Here is a 21,332-nt window from a genome sequence, read left to right on the forward strand (position 1 = left end):
AATCAAGAAGCTGCTAGAATGGATTAAGGCAGGCTAATCAGGGCACCTGGGTTTTAAAAAGAAGTTCACTTCAGTTTGTGGTGTGCATGTGAGGAGCTGAGAATGTGGACTGTTGGAGGACTGAGGTGCACAAGCATTATCAGACACCAGGAGGAAGGTCCTATGGTGAGGATAAAGAAGGTGTTGGGAGGAGGCCATGGGGAAGTAGCCCAGGGAGTTGTAGCTGTCACACAGCTGTTCCAGGAGGCACTCTAGACAGCTGCATTCTACAGGGCCCTGGGCTGGAACCCGGAGTAGAGGGCGGGCCTGGGTTCCCCGCAAACCTCCCAACTCCTGGACACAGGAGGAGTTGACCTGGACTGTGAATTCAGAAAAATAGCCAAGCTGAGGGCTGCTGTGAAGCTCCAAGGCAAGCAAATCCGCCAATAAGCACAAGACCCACCAAGGTAGACCAGGAACTTTGTCACAAAATTTAAATTGAGCCTCTGTTATGGTGTTTTTAAACAGTTTCCGTGCAGCTTGCAAGCATTTCACTCTTGGGACTGCACCTTTATATTTCTGTTTAATTAATTACTTTTTGTGTAGTCCCCTTTTCTGAAATTAAATGATACTATGGTGGGCTGTTGTGACATCCCCCTCCCCCCCCGGGGTTGTTAAATTTAATTACATTATGGTCACTATTACCAAGTGGTTCAGCTATAGTCATCTCTGGGACTAGAGCCTGTGCTCCATTTAGGACTAAATCAAGAATTGCCTCTCCTCTTGTGGATTCCAGGACTAGCTGCTCTAAGAAGCAGCCATTTAAGGTGTAGAGAAACTTTATCTCTGCATCCTGTCCTGAGGTGACATGTACCCAGTCAATATGAGGATAGTTGAAATCCCCTGTTAATACTGAGGTTTTTGTTTTTATAGCCTCTCTAATCTCCCTGAACATTTCAGTCACTGTCACCATCCTGGTCAGGTGGTCGGTAATATATCCCTACTGCTATACTGTTATTATTCAAGCCTGGAATTAGTATCCATGGAGATTCTATGGTACAGTTTGGTTCATTTAAGATTTTTACTTCATTTGACTCTACGCTTTCTTTTACATATAGTACCATTCGCCCACCAGCACAACGTGTTCTGTCCTATTCACAGTATCCGAAAGTGTGTGGGGCACATCAGAGAACAAATGGCTGGACCCCATGGGCGGTAGGTGAGCCGCTGGCTGGGGGAGGTTAGTCCCCAGTCAGTCCTGCGCTCCCCTGACCGGAGGACCTGCCCCCCTTCCCCTGCTATAGCTCCCCTCCCAGCCCTGGAGCACTGGGTGGGCGGCATGTCCCTCCCACCCCCAGCACAGGGCTGGTGAGTGGCGTGCAGCCCCCCCAGCCCCATAGCACAGGGCGGGTGGTGAGTGGCCCTCCGGTCCCCAAGTACAGAACAGGCAGCCCCAGCATCTCCACCTGCCCGGGGCCCCCTTAGCACTGGGTGGCCCCAGCCACTCCAAGTCCCGGCCACCCTAGCCCCAGCCCCAGTACGCTGTTTCCCTGAAGAGGAGCAGGCAGCAGCCTGCCTAGGCTGGGACCAAGCAGGGAAGGGAAAGCAAGGCTTCAAGGAGGAGCATGGGTGGGGCCACGCTGGGCTGCTGGGTGAGGCACAGCCTCCCCCAGCGTATGCGAGGTTCCACCCATGCTGGATGCTGCCACCAAAGAGCCTCTGTTAGATGGGGTAAGGCAACAAAAGCAGACAAGGTGAAGAGGAAGACCAAGGGTTGCCATGAGATAGTATGGCTACTCTGTTAAATCCATGCACCCCTGTCCCCTGCAAGGTTCTATTAATGTCTATGGCAAGGAATTGCCATAGCATAGAGCTGGTTGACACTTTTCTGCCCCAGAATGCTGATTCAATGGAACCAAAACATTCTGCAGGAGTGTGTCGATTCCATCAATGTTTTTGATGGAAACTACTGGTTTGTTGCCAGCCCAGGCTCCTCCACTCCCCTGGCAACTGCCTCCCAGGGCTTCTCAACACCTCTGGCCTCCAGCTCCCTGGGGAGGCAGCTGCTCAGGGAGCCAATTCTCCAGCCAGCTGCCTTACCATGGGGAGCAGTTTGCCTGGGAAGCCAGGCAGCCATGGAAGGCAATTGCCTGGGAAGTAGGGCAGCCAAGAACAAGCTGAAAAATTCCAATTCTGTTCTCCCCAAAATGGAAGCCTCCCTGTTCCAAACACCCCTCAGCAATGGTCTGTAAAGTACCCTTTCAAGATGGGAGCAGAGTGTATGTAGGGGGAACAGGAAACCAGGGCTGGTGTTATAGAGTAGGCTGTTTATGATGCCTACTTGGTAGGAGTGGCTCCAATCCAGCCAGTTGGGAAAGCTTCCCAGCAGAGTGGGTTTCTTGCCCCCTCTGCAATGCTGGGCAGCAGTAGCCTACCATGCCAAAGTGTCTAATGCCAGTCCTGCATGAGAGCATGGTGGGCACTGTGAATGCAAGCAACATCAACTTGGGGAAACCCTCTCCGGGGAAATGTTCCAGTGCAATGTCCATGGATGTAATGAAGCACTTTCCTCTTATCAGGAGTAAAACCATTCTCATACCCAGTATCGCCACTCACCTAATATCTTCCTTGGTGCAATCTCTATCTTTGCCTTCATCTTTCCTGTGACCTTGGGTGCCCATTCTCTACTATAAAGGAATATTTAGCTCAGTAGCTCTGTTCTGGGTTCTAGTGACAAGAGATGGCCTTCTTGCTGGCCTGCTAATTAAATGGTGTGCACACATATACTTGCTCTTTGGGGTGTTCAAACCCCAGTGCGCCTTGCTTTCACATTGCTGGGTGGGAGAGAGGATTCCAATATTTTAAACCCATGTAATCTGCATTGCACACTTACATTCCTCATCAATTATAGCTAATGGCTGATTTATGGTATTGTCTACACAAAGGAATTTAAAACATTTCCTACTGTGACTAATACTGGTTAAGCTCCTCCTGAGTCAGTGCCGTTGGGAGCTCCAGTGTACGCAGGCAGGTGCTTACAGCTCAATGGCTATGTCTACACTGCACACCTTACAACAGCGTGCTGCTGCTGCAGCTGCAGTGTTGTAAGGTGCGCAGTGTAGCCGCTCTTTGTCGCTGGGAGAAAGCTCTCCTGGCAACAAAATAAAACCACCTCCAATGAGGGGTGGTAGCTTTGTTGCTGGGAGCGTGTCTCCCGCTGATGAAGCGCTGTCCACACGGGCGCCTTTTGTCATGATCACTTTTGTCATTCGGGGTGTGTTGTTGTTTTTTTTTTACATCCCTGAGCAACGAAAGTTTTAACAGTGACAGTGCAGTATAGACATGGCCTATGTCATCTAACCTTGCTCAGAATAGGTCTAAGCACCTTATAGAGGTATTAAGGCTGTTAGGTTGTTTAGAGAAGGATTTTTAATATACCCCCCCTCAATCTGTTTGGGAAACTATAACGACTTTGCCAGAATTGTAGCAATTTTAACCATCAGATCTACTGTTAAGCTCCATTAATATGTAACTGAGCCCACTGCGAGAGGGAACAAGAGCTGTCCTCTACCTGCTTTGCTTTGAAGGGACTCTGCATGGAATTAGATTATATTATCTGTCATGGTTATTTTTTAGTAAAAGTCACGGACAGGTCACAGGCAATAAACAAAAGGACTGGTATTGTTGAGAGGTCCATTCCACTGAGCCACAGGGGTGAAGCTGTTGACCACACTCTTTGTCCCTGAGCTTTAACCAGTCTGTTTGGACTCCAGGAGGTGCTGTAAAGTTAAGCACCGAGACCTTGAACGTGAGCTGCCATTGTACGGGAAGCCAGTGCAGAGGACGGGTGCTGTGCTCCAGGTGGCCTCAGTTGCCAAGGAGACGCACTGCAGCGCTCTCCCCTAGCCATCCTTCCCTCGTTGCCCCAGGTTCGCACCCAGGTGCGGAGCCAGAGAGGCACCGAGGCCTTAATAACCGAGCCAGGCCAAGGAGCCAGGCGGGGATGGCAACACGCAGCCACGATCTCGGAGCCTGGTGGGGGTGGTGGCACCTGGCCACCATGGGCCGAAGGCTCAGCCTCTGCTCCGCAGCCACGGAGTGCTTCCTGCCAGCGCGTGGCGAGCTGGGCGAGGGGGAGGGGTCTCACACCCAGCCCAGGCCCCGCAGTGGGACTGGCCCTGCTAGGCCGTAACCCCAGCCCGGCCCTGCTCTGGGACGGGGCAGGCCTGGCGCGAACCAGCCGCGGGGCCGTCGAGGGAAGAAGAGCTGCTGCCCACGCAGCCCCGCCCCCCGGTTCCCTTTCCCCTCAGCGCCGCCGCCATCTTGTTTGTAGTTCTGAGACCTGCCGCAGCTCTGCGCCTGTGCAGGAGCCCCGGGCTCTTTGCCGCGCAGTGCGCAGGCGCGCTCCGGACTCTCACATGCTGGTGCCAGCGCCGGAGCTGCCGCTCTCCCTGCGAGCCCGGTAAGAGCCGGGCGGGGCTCTCCGGCGGGGCCCGGCGCAGAGCGCCCCCTTCCCACCTACGGGCGGGGCGGGGCGGGGCGGGGGCTCCTGCGGGCCCTGGTCCCCTGAGCCCGGGCAGGGCGCTGGGCTCTGCCCGTCCGCTGTGCTCGGGGCGGCGGGCAGCGCGCTGGGGTGGGCACCGGGCGAGGGACGGTCCCTTCCCCGGGCGGCGCGAAGCCGAAGGGCGGGACGCGACTCAGGGGAAAGGGAGCCGCGACTGGGGAACTGCCCCGCGGCGCCCCGGCGGCCCCCTGGAGCAGCCAGGCCGGGGGCAGCCGAGCAAGTGGCGGGGATGCGGGTAGCTCTCCGCGCCCTCTGTCGTTTCAGGACCAGTCTGCGCTGGGGGCTTGCGCTGGTATCGTCGTGTCGCAGGCGCGGGGGGAGGCCATAGACCGCCCAGACCGCGTTAGGTCCACGGGAAAATTCTTCACCGCCCGGGGAGCTGGAGTGCTCTGCTGACGGGAGAGCCGCTTCCTTTGGCAGAGCGTCTACACTGAGGCTGCGCCGCCCTAAGGTCTCCTGTGTAGCCGCTGTAGGCTGATGGGAGTGAGCGCTCCTGCTGGCATAATCAAACTGCCCCCCGGCAGTGGCGGTGGGACAGCGTCCCCCTCTGACATCGCGTTGTCCACACTGGCGCTTTTGTCTGTGAAGCTTATGTCTGGGGGATGGGGGGTGTGTGTTTTTTCACACCCCTGACCAACAAAAGTGCTCGTGTAAACAAAGCCTTTAACGCTACAGTGGTGCTGCTGCTGCAACTCCTTAGTATTTTAACTATAGACGTACCCTCTCATACCTTAACAAAAGTTATCTAGTGCTCAGGCAAATGGATTGTAATGCAGGCTTCTGGTGAATTTCTTCAACCTCTTGTTCAGCTCCTTGGATTGTTTAATGGTGCGGGTTGACTTTTTGGCAGTTCCCCTTCCCTCCCCCCACCCCACTCCCATTAACTCAAGCTCCCAAAAGATCTAAGGTTTCAAACTTCTAGTATTCCAGTTCTCAGGACTTCATCTCCATCAACACTGATTCCTGGGACTTTCAAAAGTGAGCAGAAAATCTCCATTAGAAATGGAGTAAGTTGTAACAGGGTTCCTTTATCCCTGCCTGAGTTGTAAATAATGGGCTCAGATAAAAATCTTAACCCCACTCTTATAGGGGAATAGCCTGTAAATTTGGTAACCTGATGCTGTAAATGTTGGCTTCTGCACATCACTTGTGTTAAGTAACTGGATATTTGCAGAAAGGATTCTTTCCCATTTTTAAAAAGAAAAGGAGAACTTGTGGCACCTTAGAGACTAACCAATTTATTTGAGCATGCTCAAATAAATTGGTTAGTCTCTAAGGTGCCACAAGTTCTCCTTTTCTTTTTGCGAATACAGACTAACACGGCTGTTACTCTGAAACCTGAAATTTCCCATTTTTCTAGCTCCCTAAACCAGAGAAGCAATGCAGTGCCGGAAACTGCTAATTCCTCTTTGAAGGAGTGATATTTAACCCCGGGCTGCCAGAAATCTGCCAGCCTGGGACTGATTGGGGGGGGGGGGAAGGGAAGGGAAGGGGGAAGACAGTCGAGAAGTGAGGTCCAGGGCCCAAATGTCTGAGAAGTCTAGTCTCATCCCTGGCTGCTTGTATTGGGAGGGTGCTCCAGTTCCTACCAGGATGTTATGCCTGATCCTGAGCTTCATGTTGTGAAAAGCCTCTGTTCACCACTCCTTGCTGAAAAGGAGAGAAGCCAGATGTCTTCTCCGTTAGCCAGACCTGATTGTTTAGGCAGGGCTGATTTTTACTACACCTTCCCCATCTTCTGTTATTTTGGGGTGTGCTCCAGCGCTTGCATCTGTTGCTACTCAAGGTTTTCCCAGGTAGCAGAATGAAATTGACATGACAGAACACTGAGCAGTAATACAATTGTCAGGTTTCACTCTCCTGCTGCTGAGGAGTAAGCATTGGCACTGTCTGCCTGCAAATTTAGCACAGCCTTGCTGTCTCATTCCTAAGGTTTTCTTTGCAAACAGAAGGGCTAGAAACACGAAAGGGTAGGTTCTGCCTGAATTACGTTTTTAGCTCCTCCCGCTACTCACCCCTAAGTGGTTTTCATGTCATGTTTTTAGTAAAGCTCTTTATATTCCCATTTTTAAAAAGTATATTTTAAGGCTGTGGTCTCAATCTGGTTTACAGATGTATGTGATTTATTCATTGAAATCATCCATGATTGTTATGGAAGCCTTCGTGGTGCTGGGGAAAACTACGGCATAGATAAACCTTAGTCACTGATGTATTGATGTTTTTTGTGGATGTTTTTTTTTTTTTCTTGATCACTCTGACTTCATTTAAAGTCAGCTGCAAATTTAAAAAAAAAAAATCAAATGGCTTTAAAATATCGTGCTGAGAGCCTCTGATATAGATAGGAAGGAATTCAGCACATCAGGAGTATGCAAAGTCTGCCTAAACGTAATTGTTTTTGGGAGATGAAAACAAGATATTCCTAAAATCAGTGACGTTTTGTCTAGGGGTGAGTGAGGAGAGGAGTTGGTTGTGACAATTTTTTCCTGATTTGCAGCTTCATTTGGCTCTGTGCCTACATTTACCTGATATTAATGTAAGGCAGAATGAGTTATTCAAAAATATTGTGGTTGTTAATTTAGCTGCTTTTGGAACCATATTAAACATTCTCATAAAATTCTGTGCTGTAAGAGCCCTATTGACAATTGGTCTTGTTGCACAGGTTGAGAAGTTGCATTGCCATGGAAGAGACTTAGGTTCTAGTGTTTGGTCCAATATCTCCCCACTCAAGTTAGCAGCAGGTCTGAGAGCACAGTATGATTAGGCCTTGTTGAGGAGGGAGCCCAAAGCCTGTAGGAGAGTGATCCATTTTACTGTGGATTAAAAGAGGTTTGAGAGGGTGTGACTGAATGCACCCTGTATTCACCCAGTACACACTTCTGTAATATACTTTGCACAAAGTATGCCTTGTAAGGTATAATGGGAAAACTCGTAATTCACTTGTCAATAATATCATGGTGAAATGTGTGTGGCATCATTGTATGTAAAAGTTATGAATTTTATGTAAGGTGGTGTTGGTGAGGTATGTTTAAACTCATGAAGCAACAATTAGGCAAAACGGGCCTTAAACAAAGGGATGTGTGTTTACGTCAAGTTTACATATAAACAGTAAACAGAGTCCTCGGACAATGAAAGGGGAAAGGCAGGGGACAAAGAAGATGTGCATTTTGGCAAACAGGAATGTGGAAAAAATAGCCTGGGACTCTTCACCAGGAGATTTCATGCCAGCTGGCCCTCAGCTGGAAAGAACTTTTACGTAGAAATAACTCTCAAGAGCTTTCAGAGTAGCAGCCGTGTTCGTCTGTATCCGCAAAAAGAAAAGGAGAACTTGCGGCACCTTAGAGACAAACATATTTATTTGAGCATAAGCTTTTGTGAGCTACAGCTCACTTCATCCCATGAAAGCTTATGCTCAAACAAATTTTTTAGTCTCTAAGGTGCCACAAGTCCTCCTTTTCTTTTCTCAAGAGCTTGCATTTCAAATAGGGAAATGAGCTATAAAGGTGAGGGGCAAACACCCCAAAAGACCCCCCCCCTTGCCTCTAAGAAGACAAAAAAAATCAACTGTTGGACTTTGTGGGAGAGGTCCTGACCAATAAGGCTGGTCAGTAATGCTGACAGGCGCATATGGGTAAGAACTTTGCCTTAAATCAAGCCTAATTTGTTAAGTTTTAGCATCAGAAAGGATTTGTTGGTTTTTTGTAACCATTTCTAACTGTAATGTCCACACTTGAATGCATTTAAAATCATATTTTCTTTTGTTAATAAACTTGTTTTTTTGTTTAATCAAATCCAGTGTGTTTATAAGTTAAACTGTTTGGGTAACTCTATTTAAGAAGACAGGTGTTGTACCCTTAGAGTGACAATGGACCTCATGTATCTGGGATGTCCAGGAGAGAGCTGGATGGCGCAGCATACATGTTTTGGGGGAAAATTCGGGACTGGGAGTGCATTGGGCAAATAGTGACCAAGGCTGATGAGAGCCAGGGTGTGGCTGGTGTTTTCTGACAGGCTGCAGAGATCAGAGGTTCTGGACCAGGGCTGTGGCTGCACACAGACATTCGGGGAGTGAATTACATGTTGGCAGGCTGTTTGTGAGCAATTTGGGGGAGAACTACAACAGCAAAGCTTAAATAAACATCTTATTAATAAACACTGTAAAGCACCCCAGGTTGCAGGGCAGGTGGTTACACAGCACCTCACTGGTGTGGATTGCACCCTGGAAGGTCTCGGGGAAGGCGGGGGGGAAATCATGTTTGGGAAGCACAGTTGGGTTGCAGTGGGGTGTGAGAGGATGGGTGGATTATACTGGGGGAAACTTACCATTGTGAGAGAATTGGCAGTTCCCCCTGCCATCCTTTTGACCTTTGTCTGCCTGTAGAGACATCCAGCACCCTCTCCCTCACTGACTTAAGAGTTAAGGGCCCCACTGCCTCAGTGCTCTGTCTGCCCTCCTCCCTGTTGAAGTCTGGTGTCCTTCCAACCCAAGAGAGTGCAAATTGTGCAACAGCATGTTTTTTGTTTTGTCCTAATGTGCACAGCTCATGAGGAGAGACTGGTGGGTGATATAGTACTAGGGCTCAGCACAGGGACACTTGGGAACTTGATTGTTTCTAGGGAAGGCACAGCAGGGAGTGGTGGCAGAGACTGATGGGTTATGGGAGTGAGACAGGGCAAACAGTTGAAATGAGATTTCAATAAAATAAAAAGTGGGTTTTCAATAGAGTCATTGGGAGGCTCTCTCCAGAAAACTAGAGCTTTTCTGGTGAACTAGGTTATGGGTTACACAGTACAGGGTTGGGAAGCGGGAGGAAGCTCTAGGCTGGGAACAAAATAAGTGTTCATCTTTGTAACAGAGGCACTGGAGCTGGCTGTCTGCTGTGTGTCACAGCCCTATTTGTATTCCTCATGGAACTTTGCACGTAAACTGAGATCATTTTTCATTATTAACAAAAGCTGTTTGATTCATGTTTTTTACTCACAGGTCACCTTTAAAACTCCTCCAGTGGATCTCTAAATAGCTCGTATTTAATGTTAGTCATCTTTTTAGATGGAAAACATACCTGTACATTTGGATTTAAAGGGGCTCCGTCAAGTAGGTCCCATAATTAGTTTTTTTTTAAAGTAGAACTGAATATTAGAATTTTTCACAAAATTATTTTAAAAAGACAGTTTGGGTTCTTTTTCAATTTAAACATTCCCCCACTACATCTTCAATCAAAACATTGCAGCCATGTGGTAGTACATGAGAATCAGAAAATTAAATTGACTACACCTAAAATATAATGCATCTGTTTTAATTGCGCTGTTAAGTGCAAAAAGTACACAATAAAATTGTTGAAAAGTAGATTGTTAAAATTTTCAGCTTTAATAACTGACACTGTGAATTTTCAATTTTAGTTATTCAGTATCCCTTTAAATCATAGCTATCTCCTAGATTATCACAGTTGTGTCTTTTTAAAACAGTAAAAGCTGAGTACTTAGTGAGCTCGTTTCTATAGCTTTATTCAGTGCTGACATTGTAACCTTCCATAACCACAGCTTATCTTCTCATAATCTGGCAGCAGTGTATTTTGTAGACTGTTTGTAAAGTGTATGCTATACCTGGGATTGGGGAGTAGCTCTAGATGTATTTGGACTGTCTGCAGGACAGCTGTCTTGGCCCAGCATAACTGATGTAGTGAAGGAGGAAGGTGAGATGTTTTATCCTGCTGCTGTTCTAACTGCATTATTGGACATTCCTGTAATGGAGGCCTTGGTTCATCTTGACGACTCTGTTTTTAACTTGGCAGCTGGAATGCTATCCAGAGTTGTTTGCTGTAGCTAGATAAGCAAATGAAAACCTGTACAATGTTCTCAATAAATGACTGACTGGTCCTTGGGCTCCAGCATTGGATTATTCAAGCTCTACAGACAAAGGCTCTCACTGGATTAAACCCACATAAATGACTCATACTGCAATTTTATACTTTGTGGTAACAGAACCTAGTTTGGTTTTTGAATATAAATATTGGTGTCTCATCATCACACTTTAATTGACATTGGTAATATTGCCTCAGCATCAGTATTGAACTGATTCCAAGGAGCTTTATTCTAAGACTGAATGTGATCACATGGGGCTATGAGACTAGTTTCGGGAGACGGGGTGTCATTGTGTCCCACTCCAAATGAGATATCCGAGTATTTGGGGCAGTTGTCAGACATTGTGAGGATAACGTAATTTGGGCCTGATGCAGGAATTATTGGGTGACATTCTCAGACCTGTGTATGCTATTCAGGACACCAGTGTAGATGATCATAATGGTCCCCACGAGCCTAAAAATCTGAGTTTAAAAAAGTAGTTGGAACTTTAATAATTGATCGTTCATAACGTACCTTCAATATACAGTTTGATGTCAGTAATTGATATAGCACCATTTGAAGTAATTGTCAAATACATGCTGAGTCAGACAGAGATAGAAAACTTTTGTCATCTGGCACTCATCCTGACACTTGGGAAGTGCTGTTCTGTCTTTACACTGGGTTTTTGTAGATTGCAGACCTGTGTTCCTTAGCTTAGGTGTTACCGTTAGACAACTAATATTGCATATAAATATGGTGTTCAATTTTTCTGTAACCTGATTGTCCATGGCACTTGCCTGAGAACAGTTACAAGTCTGTGCCTTGGGACAGACCCTGCTAAATTTCACATTTTGAATCTGTTTGTTTATTGTGGAGAAGCATCCTCAGTCTGGATGTATACATGTGTACAATCTCCTCTTTCCCAAGCTGTTGCTTCCTTCTTTACACTCTGCATTCTGATGTGTACTGGCTGGCTTCAGCTTTCTTTCACTTGTTGGCACACATTTGCGTATCTGAGGTCAAACAGAATCTGGAGTGATCTCAGGACTTATCTCCTCAGAGTAGCTTAAGAGGCTTTACAGAAAATAGCACTGCATTATTTCTGCCTTGGCAGTGGCCTGGTAGGCTGTCCCTTGGCCTCCGCGTTTTCACTGCCATGGAGGTCTGGGGACAAGAGAGATTGCGTTAGTCTGCTTGGAAATAGTTCTGCCATCCTTCCAAACTGGGGCCTTGTCTACACTCCAGAGTTTTTTCACCAAAAGGCAGCTTTTGGCAATGAAACAGTGGAGGTGTACACACTGCAATGCCACTTTTGGCAACAAAAGTCATAGGGCTTTTTATGCAAAAGTTTTGTTGCTGAAGTGCCAGTGTAGACATTTTATCACTCTCATTGGCCTCCAGAAGGTGTCCCACAATGCCCATCCTGACCACTCTGGTCAGCAATTTCAACTCTGCTGCCCTGAAGCCAGGTAAGCAACTGTCCATGCCTCCTCCTTTAAAGCCAGAGGAATTTTTAAAATTCCACTTCCTGTTTGCTTGGTGTGGAGAGCTCATATCGCATCTTCCCAGTTGACCATGGCGGCTCCATGCAGCAAACGCTCTCCCACTTGGACCAATGTGCAGCTGCTGGATCTGCTCAGTATTTGGGGAGAGGAGGCTGTGCAGTCCCAGCTGTACCCTAGCTGCAGGAATGTCGATACCTATGGGCAGGTTTCTCAAAGCTTGTGTGAAAAGAGCTGTGATCAGTACATACTGCAGTGCAGAGCAAAGATCAAGGAGCTGAGGCAGGCGTACCAGAAGGTGAGGGAGGCAAACCATCGCTCTGGAGCTATGCCCCAGACCTGCCATTTTTATAAAGTTGGAATGCTATCCTTGGCGGCAACTCCACCGCAAAGAGCCCTGTGGATACTTCGGCAGGGCTGGAGCCAGGGGAAAGTGGATCTAACCCAGAGGATGAAGTCATTAACAAAGAGGTGGAGGCAGATGACTATGTGGAGCCCAAGCTGGGGTCGCCCAGTGGTCCATTCAGGAGCTGTTCTCCACTCCAGAGGTGTCTAGCCAATCTCGGCAGAGCAAGAAGCAGGAGAGAGGAGACCCCTAGTAAGTGATTTTGCTTTGTGAAGTGCGGAGGTGGGTTGAGGGCATAGAAATGTACAACAGTGGCTGTGTTTTTGTGTGCTGGACATTTCCTTGTGCAGCTAAGCAGTATAGTGGAGCAGGGTGTTGAGGCACACCGAGATTTTTATGGGAATCCTCCAGAGAGATCTTTAGGAAACTTTCCTGGGGGGACTCACCAATCCTCCGCCAAATGTTCCTTGGCAGAGCTGCTTTGTTTTTTCCCCCATTGAAGGAAACTTTCCCGCACCATTCTGCAATCGTTTGCGCAGGGACCAAAGCAGCACACAGGGGAGCAGTATAGGGACTGGGGTGGAAGCTGCAAGTGTGTAGTAAACCTTGCTTCCCTGCTTACCCTCAAGAGTGAGATATCTGCTACAATGACCCCTGCCTGTGGAAAAGAGTTGGAAAATTTAGATTCTTGTCCCTAGTCCACTGCACCGCAATCTTTTCATATTGATTTTCTCCCTATGTACAATACCCCTCACCCTGGGGTAAACTCACCATGCTTGGGGTATTTGCCAGCATGTGTGCTTGTCAAAGATCAGAGAGAAAGTGATTGGTATGTTACTAGAGGTGTATTTTACTGTACTGTTTCAATGCTGTGTGTGTACTTAACAATCATGCTTCTGTGTATTGTTCCTTGTGCTGCTTCAGATGTGGCCTTCAGAGGCACCCAGTACACACTGTTGGAGGTGCCTCTGCCAGATAAGAGAGTGCCCAAGATGGAGCAAGGAAGACCTGTTCCAGGAGGTGATCAGTGCTCAGATGCAGAAAACAGGGAATGCAGACAGAGGAGGGAAGTTGAAAGGCAGGGCAGAAAAAAAAGTGAGGCCTACACTAGGGAAGCAATGAAGAGGATGTTTAAAGTTATGGAGAGGCAAACTGAGATGATACAGTCCCTCATAACCCTCCAGACTGAGCAGATGCATGCATACTCACCTTCCCTTTCAGCACATTCAAAACTCTTTCCAATGCCCTCCCCAAATTCCACCTGAGGTCCTTTCTGCTGTCTGGGACGTCTTGCTTTCCTGGTCACTCCACCCCCAAGGACACCTTTTCAAATGATAGCTGGACTTACACACAGCTCTGAAAGTCAACCTTGCCCTGGTACCTTCTTCCTCCACCCTGCAATTGTGTGTGTGCAATAAAAGCAAAGTTTTTTTTAACGTTTTTTGAATAACTCTTTATTTCCTGCAAATTTTGATAGCAGATGGCAGCAACAAATAAACAAGAAGTTAAATCACTTGCTTACATCGAATCCTAGGCCACAAAATCACAAGTGCTTCCTTGGAAAACTTGATTTAATTAAGTAGTAGTCCAGAGCATAGCAAGATACGTTACTGGTTCTCATCTTCAAAGTGTTGCCTCAAAGCCTCCCTGTTTCAAATTGCCCCCCTTTGTGCCCCTCTAATAGCCCTGGTATCTGGCTGCTCAAAAGCTGCAGCCAAGTATTCTGCCTCAGTAGTCTGAGCAAACTTTTCACCCTTTCCTTCACAAATATTGTGCAGTGTGCAGCACACAGCTATGGCCATGGGAATATTATCCTCATTGAGGTCTGACTTGCCATAAAGGCATTGCTAACATGCCTTTAATCTGCCAAACACACATTCCACTGTCATCCTGCACCTGCTCAGCCTATTGTTGAACCGCTCCTTACTGCTATCTGTGTTTCCCATGAAAGGCTTCATGAGCCATGGCATTAGGGAGTACTCCAGGTCTTCCAGAATCACTATGGGCATTTCAAAGTCCCCTACTGTAATCTTCTGGTCTGGAAAGAAAGCCCCTGCTTGCAGCTTTCTATACAGGCTGGTGTTCCTAAAGATACATGCATCATGCACCTTTCCGGACCACCCCGCATTGATTTCAGTGAAACGCCTGAAGTGATCCGCAAGTGCCTGCAACACCATGGAGCAGTACCCCTTCCTATTGATGTATTCTGTCGCAAGATTGTCTGGTGCCACAATTGGAATATGCATGCCATCTATCGCCCTCTGCAGTTAGGGAAACCCAATAGCCATCCACTATTTCATGCACATTGCCAAAAGTCACAGACCTTCACAGCAGGTTGCAATTAATGGCTCTGCACACTTCTGTTAACGCAGCCCCAATGGTCGACTTCCTGACTCCAAACTGATTTGTGACCAACTGGTAGTAGTCCAGAGTCACCAGCTTCCACACTGCAATTGCCATGCAATTCTCCACTGAGAGGGCAGCTCTCACTTGGGTGTCTCTGTGCCACAGGGTTGGGGCGCACTCAGCACACAGCCCCAGGAAGGTGGCTTTCCTCATCGGAAAGTTGTGCAGCCACTGCTCATCATCTCAGACCTGCATAACAATGTGATCCCACCACTCAGGGCTAGTTTCCCGAGCCCAAAAGCGACAGTCCACCACATTCAGCTGTTCCATGAATGCCAAAAGTAATCTAATGTTGCTCCTATCTATGTCAGCACATGAAGCAACTGTGAATCCTGTTGAGTTTGGAATGTCACAATTAACTACACTGCCATTCACGATGTGCTACTGACAGCTAGCAGAGCATTGGAGAGCAGTGCGGGATCCATTCTTTCAGACACAGGTGGCGGGGCGAGCAGAAAACAAAAGGACATGGAAAAATGCCACGAACTGAAGATGGAAGCACATGGAATGCTGGAATGGAGGGGGGAAAAATGCCTCATGGGACATTAAGCCCAGACCCATGATGAGCTGCTATCTGCTTCGCCTTCCCACAAGACCTAGCAGCAGAAGGTGGAGAGCTGATCTGTGGGATAGCTACCCACAGTGCATTGCACTCACTGTCGATGTGACTGCCCCACGTATGCATGTACTATGTTGACGGAGGAAGACAGTGTGAACGTGCAATAATTTTCTTTCAGCGCATTTTGATCAGTGTAGACGTGGCCTGAGTGATGTTGAGGATATCTCTTGTGCTGTACCTGCTCCACCCCAAAGAGCTCCCTGCAGGCTGAACTGAATGTGTTTGTTGCATTTCCCCTAGTGGCTGAGGGAAGCAGCTAATCTGTCCTTGTTCTGCGGCACTTTCCAGTAGGCATTGTTAGCAGTTGCCTGTACTGCTACACCCTAGATGTGATATGAGAGCCATTCTCCAATCAGTGTAGACTGAGAGTAAGTGGCTGATTGCTGTGTTCATGGAGTAAGCCCTGTGGCGGTGGCATTCAGAAGAGGAAAGGAAAGATACGAAAACTGACAGTGGACCAGGCAATGTCTTCCTTTTGAACTCTTGCCAGGCCCATGATTGCTGCTACTCCACAGTGGCGGGATATCCACTGGGAGAAGTGCTGGGATGCTAGGGCTTGTCTACACTACAAAGTTATAACTACCTAAGTCGACTTAGTTTTGCCTCCGTCCACACTTAGTTTAACTAAACTAATTCCAGTTTTGTGTGTGGACTTTTGTATCTGTTTAAAACTGTACGTTTTCAGGCTCAAGCTTAAATCAATGTAATCCCAGTTTTAAGACAATAAGTGTCTACATACAAAGTTGCACTGATTTAACTAACTCAGTATTAAAATCACACCTGTATTAGCACAACTTGGTGTGTAGACGAGGCATAAGTGTGTAATTACTCTGATTTTTGTGAATGCATCCTGGACGTATTGATTGTCTTGAAAAAATCACACTCTTTTTTCTGAAAAACTGTACCCATTTTTGTTACAACTGATGCCCGAGTTTCCTATAACTGAAGAAGATTAGACAATGAAAAATGTCTTTCATTTTGTTATAAATTTTGTGCATGTATTACGCTGTGTACGGCCAGTTTCACTTTCTCCTGGATAGTAATTTTCACCTTTAGTTTGCGTGGTTGTCTTACACAGCAGCAGGGGAGAGAAAAGTATTCTTAAAAATAAAACAATGTAATTGTAAAACCATAGATTCTAGCAGCAGGACTCAGACAAGTGAAGTACCTGAAACTATTTTGAATTGACTGGGTTTAAGTTGATATCCTTGTAAAATGCAACAAAAATAGTGAAGTTACTGACTGCTAAACAGACTTTTGGGCAGTATTCTTGGAAGCTTCAGTATTGACTCAACAGCTGTCTTGTCATAAGTTACACAGTGAAAGCTGTTCTGTGTAGTTAGGTCTTTCTGATTGTGTCTGTGCAGAAATAAAATCAGAGGCTACTGCTTCTAACAGTGGCTTTTGACTATACTAGATTTAGTGTGCTGTTATTTAGCCAATAAAGTTTATTTTTCATTTTGTGTAGGTGTTTTGTGTTTTTGAATATTAGGTAGAGGAAAATTTTTGATTCATGTTTGGCTGAAATCGATACAATATTTTCATCCAGAAGAAATTTGTAGGATTTGTTTTTTATTTGAATTTAAAGATTGTTACCTGCAGAGGAGAAGTCTTAAATCAGCAGGCCAGTAGTAATGGTGATCTGCAGAAGAGGGAAATGAATGTATCCATATTGTTTTAGGATGTATAAAGGTAGCTTGAAAGTTCTGTTTTTTCCTACCTGCTTGTTTTTATACTAGAAAGTCTTATTTAGGCTACAAGACTGTATGGTGGCTGGAAAACTATTGCAATGGAGATATCACAAGGATAAAACAAGTGTAAGCTGAGCAATTGAGAGGAATGGCTTTTTCACAATCCTGTAGCATCATGCTGTATTTTGCAATGACTCAATAGACTTGGTCCTTGCCAGTACATGGGAATGACCGCATTAATATTGTATGCAGTGTTGTATCCATGTTGGTTCCAGGATACTAGAGAGACTGGGTGGGTGAGGTAATATTTTTTTATTGGACCAGCTTCCGTTGGTGAGAGATGAGCTTGCACAGAAGCTCAGAAGCTTTGTCTCTGTCACTAGCAGAAGTTGGTCCAATAAAAGATACTACTTCATACACCTCTTTCTAGCATCAATATTAGTGCTCTGATACTACATTAATAAGCACCAGGAAATACTGTAGAATTCCTAGCCTGGTCTGCAAAGATCTGTCTGGCCACAGGATGCTGGTTACTGCTGATTGTTTTCAGTTGCTAAACTGCCTTGAAGAAAGTGAAAATCCATGAATACCATGCCTATATAAGCAACTGCTGTAGCTGTCACAGAAGTGTTATGAGATAACAAATGGGAGGGGAGGTGTCCACAGGAGACTTACTCCATTAAATGTCCCCTCTCTGACAGTGTGTGTCTGTCTAAAATTGTGAACACCATTTTGTATTGCAGCTTCCATCTTGGATTGTAACCTTCATTATGACCTTCATTTCATCGTGTAACCTTTGTGATGGGCTAGAACATCAGTTTACTATTCAAGACATGGCACCTAGTTGAATGATTAAGGCTGCAAAGCCATCAGAACAATCTAGGGCCATCAACTTTGGTTGTTTCTCAACCACTAGCAATGGGCTGATAGTTGAGACAGTCAACACACAGAAGCCTGACTAGGGTAAGGGCTGGAATATTGTAGCTGGAGCACATGAGCAAAAAGGAACAGACAGACTGTTTGTATGGGGGCTGTCGGTTACCATGTGCCACAAGACCAAGATCATGCCGCTTCAAAATGGCCTTAGAGCTGATGGCTGTTTTGTTGGCGATGAGTTTAGCGAGGCTGGGACTAGGAGGCCTGGTCTACATTATAGCATTAGGTCAACCTAACTAACTGTATAAGCTTCTACACTACAGTGTTCCTCCCGCCTCTGTAACTCACCCGCTACACCTCGGCGAGAGGCGTAGCATTTAGTTTGCGTTCGGTTGACATCCTGACACTCCAATATTTACCACTGTCATGTAATTAGGCTGTGTTTTGAATAAAGTATGTCTTGTGAGGTATCATTCTAAAAGTTTTGATTTGCTAGACATTAATATCTCGTTGGATTGTGTGTTATCATCATATGTGATGCTATATAGTTTGGCTATGTGTGTGTTACTAAAACGTTGTGAGGTTGGAAGCTCCCACAAACAGCCTTTCAGGTACAACAGTAAAAAGGCCAAACAATGTTAATGGCTTATTGAGGAAATGCAGACAAGCACAAGGAACTGTGTACAATAGAAACCTCTCAGAGAGAGCACTGCACAATGGGAACTGTTTGACCCAGGTCACAGCAAAAGAGCTTTCCAGCAGTGGGAAGAAGATATAAAAGGGGGACAATGACATCATGATGGTATCTCACTCTTCCTGCAATAACATACCTGGAAACACCTGAGGTGCAAGGACTGAACTGTGGGAAGTGATGGTTCCAGGCTAGAAGGATCTTTAGCCTGTGTATGAAAACCTGGGAAAGCCAAGGCAACTTGTGCCTTAAGGGTCTGCCAGCCTGTTTATCACTCAGGGTGAGAATTTGCTCATTTATATCCTACCTATCTAGTGTGTTAAGCTCAGTTTGCGGTTTTTGTTTATTTAATAAGGTAATCTGCTCTGATCTGTTGGCTATCCCTTATAATCACTTAAAATCTACCTCTTGTACTTAATAAACTTGTTTTTGTTTTAAACCCAGTTTGTGTAATTCATTACTGGGGGGTGGGGGGCAAAAAGCTGTGCATATCTCTCACCACATTGAGGGAGAGGGTGAATTTCAGTTGGCTTACGCTGTACAGTGCTCTGTGCAGTGCAGGACAAGACCATACAATTTTGGGTTTACTCTCCAGAGGGGGAGTGTACTTCAATGTTGGGCAATTCCCTAGCTAAAGCCTTCCCATGCAGTACTGATTTCAGTGTCCGTGTCTTTCTGCAGCTGGATGTGTGCTAGAGGAGGCTTGAGGGCCTGGCTTAGCAGGACACGGTGAGGGAGCCCAGGTTGGTGGAACAGGCGGTCTCAGTGGTACCCCAGTACATCAGGTAGCACCCTGGAAGGGGGTGCAACCCATCACAGTGGTGGAGATTTTAAGTGAGTTTTACGTGTGTTGGCTAGAGAACAGACAAAGTGGTTACCAGGTTATTTTCTGTTTTCTTATTTCAAGCAAGGGAAGTAGGGGGAGCAAAGTGAAGCTAACAAAAAGCTGGAGCTTTACAGGTTACAGGTAGAAGAAAACAAAAAGAGGCACCAGAGTCAGGTGGAATTAAGACAATTGCAGATAAAAGAACAGGAAGCAGAGGAAGCCAGACAAAAAGCAGCCAACGAGAGGGCCATGAAAGCCCAGAAGCAAGCCAAAGAAGCAGCAGCCAGGCAAAAAGCTGCCCTGGAACAGCAAGACAAAGAAATGGAGGAGAGGGAAAAAGAGAGAGCATGAAGTGGCCTTGATGGAGTGGCAGAAACAAAACCTCACCCCAGGAGGCCCCACCTCTCCAAAAATCCACAAATGGGAATGGTTGTGTCCAGTATACAGCGAGACTGGGGATATTGCTGAGTATTTCATAAACTTTGAGAGGCTGTGTGTGCTCCATGAGAGGACTACTTTGTTTGCAAAGTTGTTTGGGAGAGCTCTGGTATTCAATAAGATGCCAATGGGTAATGGTTCAAACTATGCTAAATTTAAGGAATTCGTTTTAAGACCGTTTCAGGTTACACCTGATACTTCTGAGGGCATTCTGCACCAAAACATTAAAAATTCTGCACACAGTATTTTAAAATTCTGCAAGTTTTATTTGTCAGTAAATGCAGAGGCTCCAGAATGGCAGTAGAGAGTACAGGCCACTGGTTGTATGAAGGTGGGAGATCACCCTGCAGCCTCCTCACCCCCAGGACATGGACTCAGTGGTGAGGCTGCACCCGACCCTGACACAGCACAAGGCCAGGGCCTGCCCCAGAAACACCCCTGGGCCCTTTGCACCAGGTGCAGGGCAGGCAGTCTCAACCAGGCAGGATCCAAGTGTGGAGGGGCTCAGTGTGGGAAGGGATCCAGATGCGGGGTGAGAGGATTCTGCGTTGGACAATCTAGGTGTAGGCCGCTCAGTGGGGGTCTAGGTGTGTGTGGGATCTGGATGCATAGGCTTGTTGGGGGGTGGTTCCAGGTGTAGAGGCAATGGGACTCTGCAGGGACTTCTAAGCGAAAGTGGTTGGGACTCAGCAGAGGAGTCTGAGTGCAGAGGGAGTGAGGGTTGGTGGGGTGAGGGTCTCAGTGCAGCTAGCTGGGGATCAATGACATGGGGGTCTAGATGTGGATGCTCAGGCTCATCAGGGTGGCGGTTTGAGTGCAGGGATTTCAGTGGGGGTGGTCTGGGTGCAAGGATGGGGGTACAGAGGCAAGGGGGCTCCAGATGTAGGGGTTGAGCTTCAGTGGGGTGGAGTTGGGGTATGGAGGGCTAGGGTGGTTCTGGATGAGGGTGAGGCTTGGCAGGGGTGTCTGGGTATGGGAAGTCCAGCTGCACGGGGATTGGGTGGATGGGGAAGCAGCTACCTGTACAGTGACCCCTCCCATTGCAACTGAGAAGCAATGTGGGCAGGAAGCAGGGGAGGATGCTGAACTTCCTGCAGGTAGGGGTGGTTTCTGGAGAGGGGGCTGGGGGCAGGGTGTCTGACACACCCCCAGCTACTCCTTGCAGGGGAAGAGGAAGTCCCATCCTCTCCTGCCTCCAGCCCAGCTGGGACTAGCAGCTGATCCTGGCTCACGACAGGAGCTACTGCCTGGGGTGTCCCAAGCCCTGCGGTGATTTACTTGGCCGCCGGCTGTTCTGGGTGCCCGAAACAATGTACCTGCGCAGTTAAGGAATGGTGCATGACTTCTCTTGCAGCTTCCCTTTGCTTCCCTATCAGAATGTCATTTTTATGTGGGGAAGCAAAGAAATCTGCAGAGGACATGAATTCTGTGCATGCGCAGTGGTGCAAAATTCCCCCAGCAGTAAGGACCTAAAACCTATTGGGTAAAATTTAGAAGCCTTAAGGGAGGAGCTAGAATGAGTAATGTGACGGATGTAAACCAAATGAGAGATTTAT

The 21,332-nt window shown here is 47.0% G+C and overlaps 1 protein-coding gene across 5 annotated transcripts in view; it reads left to right on the forward strand.

Moving 5' to 3' along the window:
• Window positions 1-4,358: 4,358 nt before the first annotated feature.
• The window catches only part of NDRG3 (NDRG family member 3), a 118,583-nt gene continuing 101,609 nt past the window's right edge, over window positions 4,359-21,332 (forward strand). For 3 of the 5 annotated variants that reach the window (XM_084645814.1, XM_084645817.1, XM_084645819.1), the window contains exon 1: window positions 4,374-4,441. Coding sequence is in view for 2 of the 5 variants with exons in the window: in XM_084645815.1 (XP_084501941.1) it covers window positions 4,398-4,441 (44 nt within the window). In the remaining 3 variants the exon portion in view is untranslated. Of the gene's footprint in view, window positions 4,442-21,332 lie in introns of all 5 variants that reach the window. The other 2 variants (XM_084645815.1, XM_084645816.1) reach the window with 1 other exon arrangement.

The sequence above is a fragment of the Lepidochelys olivacea genome (genome assembly GCF_965140295.1).
Source record: "Lepidochelys olivacea isolate rLepOli2 genome assembly, chromosome: 13".
NCBI lineage: Eukaryota > Metazoa > Chordata > Testudines > Cheloniidae > Lepidochelys > Lepidochelys olivacea.